This window comes from Neopelma chrysocephalum, unplaced genomic scaffold (assembly GCF_003984885.1).
Source record: "Neopelma chrysocephalum unplaced genomic scaffold, ASM398488v2 Primary Assembly neopelma1_59, whole genome shotgun sequence".
In the NCBI taxonomy this organism is placed as follows: Eukaryota; Metazoa; Chordata; class Aves; order Passeriformes; family Pipridae; genus Neopelma; species Neopelma chrysocephalum.
Window position 1 is genome coordinate 31,554,535 of NW_020897714.1, and position 15,229 is coordinate 31,569,763.

The window sequence follows — 15,229 nt, forward strand, 5'->3', positions numbered from 1 at the left end:
ATGGTGAAATTCTGTAGTCATGGACTCTTAAGAATTCTTTGCTGTTCTCAATGACATCAGCATTGGTATAAACCTTACCAAGGAGTCCAATTTAAAACATTAATTCCAACATTTATTTTTCTTCTCTGCTTAAAGCCTCACAACTGAAAGGGAACTAGCTACTTTAGCATAGTTCAGAAGACTGCATAGCAGTGACACCACCCAAAAAAATCAGGAAGAACATGACAAAGTGTATAATTATAATTTCATTTTGGGTACTGCTGACAATAGTCAGAAATAACAGGAAGGGGACTGCTGAAAAAGCACGAGTGAGGTCACCTTTTTCTGGGTACAACTTTTATATGTCTGCAAAATATAGATGAGGGTTTTTAAAGGCTGTAAATCAGGGAAGGAGAGGGAGAGAAAGAATTACAGATGTGTGACATAAGGAATAAAGGCAAGAGAAGTATAAAAGGCAGGAAAAAAGGAAATGAGCACAGTGTAGAATTCAAAGGAGCACGTGCTGACAGGCTTCACATTTCCAACAGAAAACTGGAATTTGACATCTGTGTCCATACAGTATTTAAAATGAGCTCTTAGTTACTTCCACTACATTCAGGAAGGAGGAAGAAGAAAAGAATGATATCTTAACTGAGCTCAGTTCTAAGCATAAAATTAAAATAAAAGGAGAGGGATGCAATTTCATGTCAGTTCCTGGCAGCTGCTCAGCATTCCTTATTATCATAGCTCTGTGTGCTTGTGGAGTGCTCATAATGTGGCAGAGTTGCAGAGTGCTTTGGAGTCCTCCTGAGGTCCTTCGCTCTGCAACTTTAGGACCAGATGGAAAAAACCTTCTTTTGAACACCATTCATAATGCCAGAGTTTAACAAATAATAGAGTGCTATAGAAATGTTGTTTAGAAAAAGAACTTAATGGGGGAAATCAATCGATTTCTATTGCAGTCGAAGCAGATAAGAGTAAAATTAAAGCTACCTATCCCATTTTAATTTTAATTACTACTAATCTTTTAGCTAGTACCAGAAACTATAATAAACTTCTTCTTGTAACATTCTTAATTTCTACATCAAAAACATGTCCAGGAAATGCAACTTACAGAATTATTCATGGAATTATGACAGTCAAGCGTGTCAGTAGCTTTGAACACATGCACAACAACCATTACCATGTTATGGATACTGGCTGGCACCATCCACTGAAATGCTTCAGACAGTCATCTTTTAACAAAAAACATACCTTGAAAGAGTCAGTCACATGTTTTGCTGTTTCTCCTGAACATCCTCCGCCCGTGCACTCATTCTGACAGCCCTAGAAGGAACAAAATCAGAGGAAATCAAACTCAATGCACATTGCAGAAAAGTTGAAATACATTCAGTTAACTCATTTTAGGGATAGATTGCTTTGAATGACCATTCAAGCTTCATCTTCAGTAAGTATATTAGCAAGAACTTTGTGGTAGTTCCTTAGCACAACTTTCCACCCTCCAGGTTTTTAGTTATGCTTCAGTTGCATTATTTTGCACAACGGTGTTTCAAGGCTTTCTAGGAGAGACAACATCCTAGATCAGATTATCACTCTGAAGCGCAGAAGGATACGGACAACATCACGAGTCTTTCATTCAAAGCTAAATAAATAGTGCTTTTACACAATTTAATCAGAGTCAAGTTTCTCTACTAGAGTATCCACATAACAGATTCACTTTTGCCTGTTCTCAGAGAAGCCCGAGTAGGTAGAGTGAAAGGAAAAAGAAAGAATTGGTTTTATTTAATCCTTCTTTAAACAAAGACAGTGATAAAGAATGCCCACCTATACGAATAAATAATGAGAATATTTTGATTTATATACTATGTTGAACTTCAGGCTTTTGCCACTGACTATGTTAGAGAGGAACTGGAACAAAAAAAAAAATAAAAAGGAGTGCTAGTTCCAGGCATCCTTCTGTTCAGCAACAGAGGGATGACACAAACAGAGGCACTAAGGGATGTTGTTGCCATGGCTGACAGCAAGGGACTTTCAACCCTCCAGGTGAAAAGCCCTACTGTGACCCTACACAGGTCTTGGTGGCTGCTTCCCATCCTTCCCTTGCTGCATCTTAGGTGGGAAGTCCCAGGTCACAGGTATAATTCCCTGAAGGAAAGGTGCACAGGAAACCTTTTATGGTCAGCCTGTGAGATCCCTGCTCCAAGCTCTTAACCAGGGAGCAGCCCCCACCCTGCAAGGAGGGCTGCGTGCAGATGGATGGCTGTGTCAGGGAGACAGCAGCCACCAAACTGTGTGGCCAGGGCTGGGACCACAGGGAGAATGGGCATTGAAGCATCACACACACAAGGCAAATAACATTATTCTTTTCCCTTTCTGCAGATCTTGGGGATATGGTATAGAAAAAAAAAAAAAAAGGAATATCTTCAGTGGGCCTTCAACAGACTGCAGGCTTGCTATCAACAAAAGAAAAAGCCAAACCCCCAGCCACAGCAGATCTCACTTCCTCTCCCCTTCCCCCCAAGGCCCCAGGGAGCCCACAGCATCCCTCCTGCCTTCTCACTATCAGCTTTAACCCTTCTGTTCCTCTTTATTTTTAACCCTATACAGAGAGACAGGCAATCATGGCTACAAGATCCTTCCTACCCACTAAAGGAGAATCTGTCAAGAGAAATCACAAATCTCTTTACAATGTACCAATATGTTTCACCTTTTGTTAAAAAATATAGGGGGCTTATCTTGAAAGCTTAGTGTTTTCTACTCCAGAAGGACAAGACTTCGATAGAGTGTTCACTGGCATTCATGTCAAACCTTAGCAGGACTAAACTGTTATCCAAACTGAGGGACTCTGAGGGGCACTGTATAATAGTATGTCCTTGCTTTCCCTGCAATTCTTCAAATACTTCCAAATTCAGTGGTAAAATCCCCAGAAGGCCTTCATGACACCATCAGTTAACAATACTTAAGTATCCTGCAGATTAATTAACCCAACTGATTTTTCTTTGCAGTGCAAAGAATTAGGATGGAGAGCATGGTGGTTACCAGCTAACACGGATGGGAACTGCCAGCTGTGGAACAAGATTGTCTCAAGGAGCTCCAGTTCCACTGCTGGCTTTTGTCTAATATCTAGCATGCCAAGTTGGATTTTCTAATAATAATTACTGGTGACAGCAAATACTGACAAATGCTCAACCATTATGCTTCAGTTTCTTCCCATCTCTCCTTTATGAAGTTGCCCTAAAGCAAGTGTTGGCATCAACACAGAGAGGACCGAAGCTGGATACTGTTTAATATCCTCTTTTACGATCTTTTTTAAAGATACCAAACTAGTACATGAATTTCAAGTACAGACCACCTACAGGAGCAGCCCCTGGGGGCTCGATCATGTTGCCCTTCAGTTCAAGGTTCCCATTAAACTGAGTGAAGTCAACAGCCCAATTTTTGGGTGTGTGCCATGGGGCCAATCCTGTTCTCCATGAAGTCATTATGTTTTACAGATTTAACTCATACTTAAAGCAAGTAGCTAACTGCCTTTGTTAACCGCATTGAGATTAAATTGAGTTAATCCCTCGGCACTAGGAACACATTACACAATTACTTTCTAATTGATGGAGTCATATTTTAATGGCTCCATGGTTTATAAATCTGAAACATGCTAAATGCAATAGGGAAAATTGCTCCCCGATTTAGTGCCAGCATTGCCAAGAGAGATATGCCAAGCATAAATCTGCCTGCTGTGTTTAATAGCATGGTAGGTTTAAAACTGCATCCATTAAAACAATGATGTCATCCTAAAGATATATTTGAGCCACTGAGTCAACATCTTCTCAAAAGTCACTCAAGACCGTATAAAGTTGCCATGAAATTACACAAGCATGACAGTTTTACACAAGCATGACATATTTCCTATGTCATGTTGTAGGGCTATGGTATATGTAACCACTTTTTGTAAATTGAAGATAGAACAGTATTTCAAAGTTTTCATTCAAAGATACTGAAAATTAACATTCATTTTACCATTCCTGTAAAGCCTATATGAGGAAAAAAAAGTGTAAAGCATCACATTAGATTAAACTCTATTTAAAAAAATGGAGTTTATATGTCATTTTATCACTGTGAAATTCTACTACATTTTATGCTTAATAGTTGTCATCTGCACTTCTGCTAGAGGTTTCCCAAACCCGGACATTCAGCTCCTCTATTTGGTCTTCAAACAGCCTTAGACATACATTTTTTCAACATCTTTCAGCATCATGACCCTGCAATCACTGTCTCTTGGCTACCCTGCTGTCTTTGGCACACCTTCTCTACCTCTTCTATGCAGTCAGATCAGTTATCCTTCAGCTGAAAGGCCATTCTGCTACAAAAATAGGCCCATCTCCTCCCCAGATTCCCTAGGTTTCCTAGAATACATGAGTCTGCCTTCGCTTCTCCTGGGCCTTCACATTTAGTGGCTTTTGAGACACCAATTCTTTGTTCTCATTTGGGACTATCTGTTCTATAAACTGCAATTCCAACAGATGCTTTGTCAAACTGCTGTGCTTGGGTTTTAGATACACCGTTATCTCATTGGTTCACCTTCAGCAATGAAACAGGAACTGAGGATTATCAGAAACTTCATCACTGTAAACTGATGCTTCAAACTGCATTTCTTTATCTATAGTGCATGAGATCATTTAATTAATAATAAAAAAAAAAGGTTCCAGTTCTCAAACATGTTTTGCAGCTACCTCTGTGTGCCATATGCTTTGTCAACTTTTTTCAAAGAAAACTGATTCTTTAATCAGTTCCACGCTCATTAATTTTCCCCATTTGGTAACTCTTCCCACTACTGGGGAACAGAAAACTTTCCCTAGCAGAAGGCAGGAGTAAAGAAATAAACTGCCAATAATTTCTGTAGAATTCACACTTTCAGCTAGGAAATAATTTTGGCCACTTTTCAAAACAAATCAAGGGCTGCAGCTTTAGAAAATCCTTAGTCATCTTTTTTGGTTTCCCCAGTCGGCTTATCGAAGCCAGCCCACAGACCGCTCCGATGCCTCCACTCTGAGTGAGAATTTCATCAACAGCACCACCAGCCTGGTAGAGAACTACCACTGACAGGGAACATCTGAAAACTCAAATTCATGCCCATGAAAGAATCACAGACAGTGCTTTTTTGGGCAAGCATTGGCTATTCACGGAGGATGAGAACCTAAAGAAGCAAATAAACAACAGATGCACAGCTGTGACTGCACAGAGTTCCTTCTATCATGGCAACTCCATCTCCTTCTATGCAGAGAGACTTAAAACCAAGACTATCTTGTAGCAGTCATCAGGCCCCAGCAAAGTTGGAGCGGGAGTTTCCTCTGAAGTCACATGAAAGACAATTTTCAATAAAGTCCTTTCTGAGACATTTCTCCAAGCTAAAACAGTGTCTTACCGCTTTTTCCCATGCTTGCTTCTGGCTACTAAGTGTCTAAGAAATATTTCGTCCTTTAATTTGCACTGGAAGGATAATGAAATTAGAACACTTATCAGGTGGCAGGAATATAGCAGATCAGAATAAATTCAGTGCCCAACTCATACTATGGTACTGCCATAGGCAAGGCAAGTGAGGGGTGTGATGATCAGCACTTTGTCATTCAAAGCCACCCAAATCACAGTTGCCTTTCTGGACCAGGTAGAGAATAGACTCCAATGTGCACAAATGCCATATATTCTGTGTATTGCTACAGTCTCATAAAAGCACTACCATGACTTCAGAACAGCTTTCATCTCTTCCAAAGAAATGTTAATACGTGTTGGCAGCCACACCACATGAAAGATGAATTTGAAGAAAAATGAAACAGTAATGATGTTCACAGCTTAAAAAAAAAAAAAAATCCACACACTGTCAGACAGAGAGAAATTCTGAAAAATTGCTGTAGGGCCGAGTCTTATAATACTATTTTTAATATCAACTAAAATATATATTTATTTAATGACATTTGTGAAAGACTTCCAGAGTTTAAGAAGCTCATTTATGGAATCCAGCAGCCAGGTACGTTAACCTTAGCTGTCATGGGAGTAGGTGCACGATATAAAAATATTTTAATTCTGTCTTTATATTGCAGGTATGTGAACAGGAACATACACCTATATATGTGTAACCGTGCAAGTGTCTCCAAGTATCTTCGTTGTGCTGGGTCATTCACATGACAGAGCAGCACAACTTACTCACCAACATCTTTCAAATCTGCTCTTTTCAAAACCAAGATGAAAGAAGCAAGATGACTTATTCTTAAATGATATTTCTAACCACTTATCAAGACAAACAGAGACCTTTGAGGTATCTTTGTTAGACTGGAGCACTCTCTGAGCATTGGCTTGCCATTCTTCAACATGAATTCAGAAGGTGTGCGGCACAAAATCAAGAGCAGCTACAATGATACACCTCAGGGTACGCACAGATCAGCACTGGAGGCAGGGGAACAACCAACCAAACACAAAAGGATAATTTGTTATAAGCAGTTTCAGTGTGTAGCTTTTAACTGAGTTCCCGAGAATTTGTGTTGATTTCTGCACTTTCAATACACTTTTTAAGACTACCCTTCCTATCATACACCCGCCCTGGTGCCTTGTCAGCTTGACATTATCACCTTATTGTGGCTGCTTGTTCAACCTTGAGCTGGCACTAATGTTGGTTAAACAGTGAGGCAGTACAATAACAGTACAAAACAAAGGAAAATAAAAGGCAATCAGCACAGCAGAAAACGAAAGCTTCCACACTACTTAGTGATAATTTTGCATCAGAACAAAGGCATCAGGGCTTAGAACATAGAAGAGTTCCTTTGTCTAAGAAAGCTGCATTGCATAAAGTAAGGTTGAATTGAAATAGACTATTATTAAATTAGTCCCAAAGACTGTGCAGGCACTTATCTGTGGCTCTGGCTTGAAGAGTTTATTTGCTTTAATTTAAAGCAATTTAAGTAGTTTGAATAAAACTGAAATAAGCTCCTCTTAAAACAAGCATCACTGTTTTTATTATGTCTAAATAAAAGGCAATTCAGGTTATATGAGCACTTTCTAACTTATTGGTTAGAAAAATCTTAAAACAGAGAACATAAAGAAATTAAAATATTCAGCTAGTCCATCCAAGATTCCTATTTATTAACATTTATAAATACATCACAACTGTCAAAGAAGACCGGGTTGCATTCATGAAGTTAAATAGACACAAGACAATGTTGCCAATGTAAAAGTCGTTTCAGTCAGCACTCAGGTGAGAAACCTCTCTTGGAAATAATGTCAATTTTCTGACTCGGTGCTTAAAATAATATTTGAAATAGTTCAGTAATGCCTAACCTGTTGTACAAGAAAACTTGTATCAGTTTACCTGGAAGATAGTAAGGCTAGGCAAGGTGAAAGATAACTACTTCTGAAATCCAAAAAGGTTGTGTGCTTGGCAAACTTAATTATCAAGAAGGCTAAAATAAAGGAGTTCACTAGAAACAGAAGACAGAATAATTTGTTGTGACTGACTCTAAGGAGAACGTGAGCAGAGATCTATTCAGCTTCGAGCTAAAATTATTTTGCCAGAAAAAAATTGCAGCATTAGCTGTGACTTACACCCATACAACATGGAGCCTAAAGTGTGATCCTTCCCAACTGAAAAACACTGAAAACCTACCACCAGCCCCATGCAACGCAGGACATAAAGCAGCTGTAATCTCTGTATGGTGCCCCTTTAGGCATTAGCTAATTTGGCTTAATACATTTCCTGCATATCCATACAATTGTCCTTCCTATTTCTTCAGAGAAATAGGCAAGTACCCTAAAGAAGTGCTCTTCACAAATGCAGTGTGCTTTAACCTTGATTTCTAAGCCCACCGTTCACACTGTTCTTGTTTGTTTTCCCTCCTATGACCCTCCTGTTGCTCTCACTCCGCAATGCTGTTTCCTCTGTCTTCACAGTTTGCTGGCTCTTCCCTTCTGATGGAGGAAAACAGCCTGGTACAATTAGGGGAAGAGGCAGATGACCTAATGGAGCTCTTCCATCTCTAACTCCTATGAACAGTGCCTCTAAGTGACTCTTTTGTTGGCTTGTTTGTCTGCTCTAGCATTAATTAGGTTTTTAACAAGTGCATTGTTTGCTAGAATGGCATAAAGGAAAACATGTTAAAGCCACCAGCTGGATCTAGTTGACCTATAAATTCATCTGCCTGTTTTCTAACTAGACAGGATCTCATGGGTCTGTGATATGGAGATTGCACAAACAAAATAAGTGAAAATTCTGAAAAGTCACCATGGGTTTACTGTGTTTAGGCCCAGTTCTCTTTGATATGTGATCTTTTACATCAAACTGCCAAAAACAAAGGGTATAAATACTGTCACATAGTTTTCTATACCACTCTAAAAGGGCTTTGCTGTTTACCACAAGGAAGCTTCTCTTCATTATAATTTCCCTAACATTTCTCTTTGCCCATGTATTCTATAATGCCAGGTGTTAAATCAGCATTTTAAGATTTTTTAGTAAAACTAACCAGCAAGCATTTTTAACTGCACTGCTATACCAGCAAAGATGAGCCTAAGCATAATAAAAATTAATCTGCTTATTTTCCTCAAAGATTCAGTTGCACTGGTTATATTTCTTATTCTGAAACAGCTGTTGAGATAAACTACAGATCTGATTTAAAGATGGATAAAATATAGCTTACAATTTGTTTGTGAAATTGCCTCATGGTGGAAACCACACAGATCCTGCAGCTGATGACCAAGGCAATTGGCTTGATGCAGTTACCAAATGATAATGTAAATAACATGAAAGCATAAAGAGCAGAAACAAATAAAGTCATTGTCTGAGGGTTTAGAACTGGAAGCAAGACAATTTAGTGCAGGAGACCAAAGCTTCTGCAGTCTGCAAATAAATCATTATAGGCTCCTGGAGGGAAAAAAAAAACACACAACCAAACCACAGCAGAGACAGTGATGGATTCCAAAATGAGAACTGACATGCCTAAAGAAAAGAGCTAGCAGACAAAATCCTGTTTTTAAGGACATAGTCCTGTTTGCAAGCTCCCTCATAACTACAGCGGAACCAGGAGAAATACAGGGTCAGGCCTGAATCACTGGCCTGTATAAGGGGTCATTTGTAGCTATTCTCAGAGTGCTTAGACCGTGTCCCATTTAAGTCCATTTTGCACTGGAATAAAGGTTTACATAAGACCTTTGCTGAGCAAAGATGAATCACACACTGAAAACAAAAGCTCTGTGGAGGAAAAAGAAAAAAACCTCTTTTTGGAGGAGGAAAGAGTTACTTTTTTTCACCACAAGTCCTGTGCACAGTCCTACTAGAGATAATAAAACAGTAACTTACACAGCTGGCCCTCAAATAACATCAAGTATAATAAAACACTCTGCAATTGCACATGTGGTGGCTGGTCTGTAAAGGGCCGACACAGGCTGGCTTGGTATCACATCTAGCCCTGATAACTTCACGTGGCCCGTTTAATTCATCACCAAGTATCAAGTGCCACTGGTGCAAAGGCACAAGGAGCATGACTTTCTGTAGTGTGCTGGCTGTCAGTGCAGTTATTCCCTGTTCCCTGCTTCCCAAGCAGGTGGTTTACCTGCAAAGGGTCCAACAGATGAAGCTGATAGAGCATGGCAGCAGCTATCTAACCTGGGATCTGAATGGGCTCAGGTCTGCTGGTACACTCTGCTTCACTAGTCAGAGGAGCACTCCTTCCAAACGTGCTTCTTTGCTATGTTGGTCTTCTCAAATGGCTGAGCAAAGCCCCTGGGTTTTGATTGCAGGAAGAACTGTGTACACCCAGATGTGTGTTCTGCCTGGACATGTGGCCACGGTGATGTAGAAGGACCCAATCTTGAACTTTCAAGGCTCACAGAGATCTAGGAGGTCTCTTTAAACAAATAGTGCAAAGCAGGGTAGAAAATAAAAACAAACCACATGAGAAAGATAGCAAGCTTTGTCTAGAAGGGTTGCAAATACTGTGTTCTCTTGGATTTTGATGGTGGGCTGGAACTGTTTGTTCTAGATAAAGAACCAAGACCTTCATTGTTTATAAGTGAATTTTCTCACTGTAATATCTGGAAGCCTGGCTCTACAGTCACAAAACCTAAGTAAAGGAAGGTAGAAATATCTGTCCATTTTACAAACAGGAAATTCAGGGGTAGATTGTCCCATCCCACACCTGACACTGGCTAGCAGCTGCTTTAGGGAATTCACTGGGAGGCGACAGGTGCCAGAATGGGGCATGCACAGCTCCCCAGGAACTGAATCTGTAGCTCCTCTTCCTTAGAGAAGGATACCCATCCAATCCATCGCAGTTCTTATCAGGGAAAAGGAACAAATGTAAGTGACTGATGTGGGTTTGGCTGTTCACCTATGCAAGCTGACCTATGCAAGCTGCAGAAGACCCACCTACACTGGCTTCAGCGGGTTTTAAGTCTGGCATGATAGGTTTGAAGCAGCGGGAGATCTCTCCCTGGCTTTTACCGAAGCCTGGGTTATACCCTTGTGATGCATCTTCTGCTGTGTGTTCAAACATTGCCTTGTTTTAAATAGACACAATTCAACAAAGTAGAAAGGAAATTGAAGCTTTCCCCTTGATATAAGGGGCGCTAGGAACAGAGCTAACCTAAAAGAAAATCCTTGGGACCTGTTTGAGGACAGCATTTCTAATAATGTTCTTGTTCAGATAACAGCAGAGATGGATGATAGATGTGCAGCTCAGAACATTCTAGGAACTTCCTTGCTTTACAGTCTTTGAGCTGCAGTCAGTGGGTGCAACAAAAGGTAAGGAGCGTAATCCACCACACCAAGCAAATGTAAATAATCCCAGGGAAGTTTACTAACAAGCCAGGAAAAGCAGGGCACAACTACAGCATCACTGTACAGTGTCACACATTACTCCTGTGAATGTGGACAAACACCAAGATAACACTTGTAAGAAGCTGCTTTTCTTGATGACACCTTCTCAAAAGAGGTAAAATGTTTCAAAGTAATGACAAAACCAGATGCTCCACCTACTTAGTATATATTCAACTGTGTAAAAATTCTAAGGCAGGGGAAAATTACGGATCATAAGACTTCAAAATTTTGGAGTTGCGTTACACTTACTCTGTGTCTTTTCTAAAAACCCCGTGAGCAAGCCCTTCATCTGAAGTCCCCTATCAGTTGTTGACAGTGCCCAGAACAAACTGGATGCCGCCCAGGGAATTTGAGAGCAAAATATCACCCAGCACATTAAAAGTGGCCTTGGAAAAGTGCAATCACGGATATTTGTAGAGGTGTCAGCATTAAGAACACAAAGCAAAGAGAGAGGTCCTTTGCCCAAATTACAGTATGATAAAAGGGCACCACAAATCAGGAGTGATTCAGTCTCTGTTAGAAAAATGGTAACTTTGACATGCTAAGAAATGGTAGTGGTAATGATGATAATAAACAGGTCTATGGCAAGTAATGTAGGCTTCTCTTCCTACAATTCCACATCTGTGCCAATGATCAAACAGCCCAGCTCAGCTCCACAAATCTAAATTGCTAAATGACTTGTAACAGCCACATGAACCAGGGGTTTTGTCCAGCTTCAATCCACATGAACATCAACGCTTCTGACTAGAACCTCTCTGTCATTTCTGAATGTATTCAGCTAATTGGAAGCACCCTAAAACAGTTTAGAATTGCATCTGATTTGTCCACTGTCGAAATCCAGTTCACCTGGAAGCGGCAGGACAGAGCATTCATTTTACATGTATGTTCTAATAAATATTTTACCCAACTGACACAATAAAAACATTGCTGGCTACAGCACAACACCTTAAAAGAAAATCCAAAAGGAAACAATCGTAAATGCTAGATTTTCAGGTCAATGAAGAACCAGAAAAAAAGCTGATGTTACTGAACTTCTATCTCCAGGTATCAAGAAGAGACCAAAACTGTAAATGCCAAAAATTGTCTCTGAAAAAGTGTTGAAAGACAAAAGATAATACTACAAATATTTTAAAAAAACCCAGATTATATACTCATGATGGATCAATGCCTCAAATATATGAGCAAATGAATACAATATGATTTTTTTCTGTGTGCGTGTACACATCCAGCTGTACAGCTGTGCCAGAAATGGTGCCTGTGTAGCCACTATATAAGACCCTATGCTACAACTTCTACTTCATGCTGTGAAAGGAATAAACTTGGCTCACATTATACTCTTATACTAAGACACAACTATTTATTTTTTCTAGCTTTTAACTTCTATACTTCAGGCAATACTTTCTAGCAGTTAGGAAGAGTGTTGTTAGGTTGTAAGTAGGCATTACCACAGTACAGGGCACAAATCAAGACTTTCAACACTAATATAATCTGTGACCTTTATAATTTGATGATATTAATAAATCTTGATATTCTGTTAAAAAAAATAATTATGGTACTCCTGAACTACAAATCTATAAATATAGTTTATAACAAACTAACTACAGATCCTATTAAAAAAAATTACTTCTTCTTTTATTCATCCAGGAGCAAAAACTTAACCTCTCCACCTGTTTTCTCCAAGTTTAGAATCAGGGAAATAAAACCTGTATCATACATCTGGTAAGAAACTTGCTTCACAGCCAGCCTGCTGAATGTGTTGAGAATATCACAAGTCTTAAAATCTGTTATGAAGTTTTCTTTCCCGTACTGTTTTGGTTAAGAATTTCTTTTATTTTATTGGAGGGTAAGAGACTCTCTACATTAACTAGAAATTATAAGATACAAGGAAGAAATTATACTATTACTGCTGATTTTAGGTGGACTTTATGTGATTTTTAATGACTTGCATAATGATATAGGGTTGCATAAAGCCTTGGGAATTCATAATTTTGTAACAGGGGGATATGCAATTTTATATGGTAAAGTTACATATTACATTTGAGATGCAGTCATGTCCACATTACACAAAATCAAAAACGTCTCTTTTATTCAGTTTTTCCAGTGTTTCATTTTCCATGTATCAAAGGAAAAATTCCACAATTTAGAACATTTGATATCAAGTATTACAGGAGTGAAAACTGCCAGACAGAACCTTCACAGAAGCTGTAAGAATTCTAACCGTGAATTGAATTTTACTTGCAGTCAATTGCATTGAAAAGAAGTAAAAAGAAGACTCTGTAAATTCAATCAAAACCAAAAAGAAGTTGTTATTTTTTTTTAAGGCAGCACTTTTATAAAAACACCAACCTTAAGAAAAATGTTTGAACCTCTGAGATAACCTTTTAACTTTCCCTTTATATTAGTAACTTCCCTAAGAGTGCTGATATACCTCTTCCTTTTCCATAGGCAGCACCTACTGGTACAGTAATTCATGTTTAAGAATTATTCTTAAAATACATGAGGAGAAAAAAAGTTTAGCAAAGTCAGGGTGTATTCTGATTATGAGAAAAAAAGTTCAACCTCTTCTGTAAAGCACCTGGACTTCCTTGAGACAATAGAGAAGAAAATACTACTACTATACTGACACATTAAAGAAAGTACCTTCTGCAAAGAAATCTGCCTACAGTAGTGACTTTAAAGACCATCCTTGCACAGATTCTTTGTGTTGTTAAAAGCCAAGCAGTCAGGGCTCAGAACAAACATGTACTGATCCACATCACTGTGACGAAAACTAAAACCTGATTTAAAAAAAAAAAAATTCAGTTTCTAAGCTTTTTTCCAAGGACCACAGGAAAATCCAGGCTGGAAGGGACCTCAGGAGGTCTTTAGTTCAACCTCCTGCTCAAGGCAAGGTCAGCTCTAAGCTCAGACCAGATTTCTCAAGGCTTTATCCAGTTGGGTCTTGAAATTCTCAGGGATGGAGACTGCATATTGTCTCTTGGCAACCCACTGCCTGACTGTCCTTGTGGGGAGAATTTTTTCCTTATATCCAGTCTGAGCCTTTTTCATTTTAATTTATGCCATTTTCTCTTGTCCTCCTAACATACATCACTGCTGAGCCCGGCCCCATCTCTGTAATTTTCCTCTAGATTTTGGAAGGCTGCTATTACATCACCCCAAAGCCTCTTTTCCAGACTGAACACACCCAGTTCCCTCAGACTCTCAGTGTCAATGTTTTTAAAAAAGCTCATTCTCAGATAATGCAAATTCAAACATTTATTACAGAAGTGATAACTATCGAGACAACAGTTTAAATGAAATTAAACAAGAGGACATGACTTGTGTGGTACTGATCTCTCCAAATCCTAGTGGAAATTAATAAAATCAGAACCTCGTGGAATTAAAACCTATTTGTACACCAGGGAAAACAATTAATTTTCTGTGCTTACTAGGAGTGTTTTTATCAAATATTGTGTGGGAAATGCTCTAATAGGCAAACTGAATTAGCAGTAGCTGTGTACCTACTGAGAAGTCATATGTTGTCCTTCATTAATGCTTCAGGTATAATCTAAAATAAAACTTGGAACACACTGTGCAGGGGAGTAAATGAGTAACTTTGTTGGAATGGTATGATGACATTAGCTTGCAAAAACAGTAATAAACGATGGGCCAAGATGCACAAAAAAACAGATGGGTAAAACTTCTTGATCATTTCAAAGACAGTTTCAACTATTCCCATTTAACTTTCGTACCATTTGATATACACGTTGAAGGGCAAGATTAGGCCTTCCCATAAGCATGGTATTGGATTTTCCTCTGCAACAGCATATGGTTATACTTGCTAAATTGCCCTTCTGCAACAGGTGCTCTATTTCATGATGCAGTATCACCTGCCCCTTTAATGTATAAAGTCATAAAGCAATGAAGCTGTTTACAAGGCTAATGGGGCCCCCCATTCACTTCATCCTGTGTAAGAATCAGAGGTTTCAGGCTGCAAGCATGTAAGTGACTATGAATAACAAATTAGGGTCACATAATACTTTGATTTATGCTCGACTACCACCCAAACTCAGAAATTTAAGATGAAGGTTGGCCATTTAATCTCTCCATTACAGCTATAGTGGCAGCTGGATGGCCACAATTTATTATCAAAAGCCACAATCAGCACTGAGTGCCTTGAAGTCATAGAAGCCTCTGATGAGCTTATCTAGCACCATGAAGTACATAACATGTCACTAGCTGAATGTGCCAGTCCTCATGTGTGGCCTAAGAAGGCTGATTGTGCAAATTTTACAGAGAGAATTTACACCTTCCTTCATTCTAACCCTGAGGGTCCTGCCCTAAAACCTACTTATAATCTTCAATTCCTTATACATTCAGTTATGATTATTCATTTAAGAAAATAGCATAGCAAAAGGA

The 15,229-nt window shown here is 39.1% G+C and overlaps 1 protein-coding gene across 1 annotated transcript in view; it reads right to left on the reverse strand.

Annotated features, from left to right (window-relative positions):
* The window catches only part of BCAT1 (branched chain amino acid transaminase 1), a 61,994-nt gene that overhangs the window by 44,322 nt on the left and 2,443 nt on the right, over positions 1-15,229 (reverse strand). Inside the window, exon 2 of the mRNA XM_027680818.1 lies at positions 1,234-1,305. Coding sequence (XP_027536619.1) covers positions 1,234-1,305 — 72 coding nt within the window. The remainder of the gene's footprint in view (positions 1-1,233; positions 1,306-15,229) is intronic.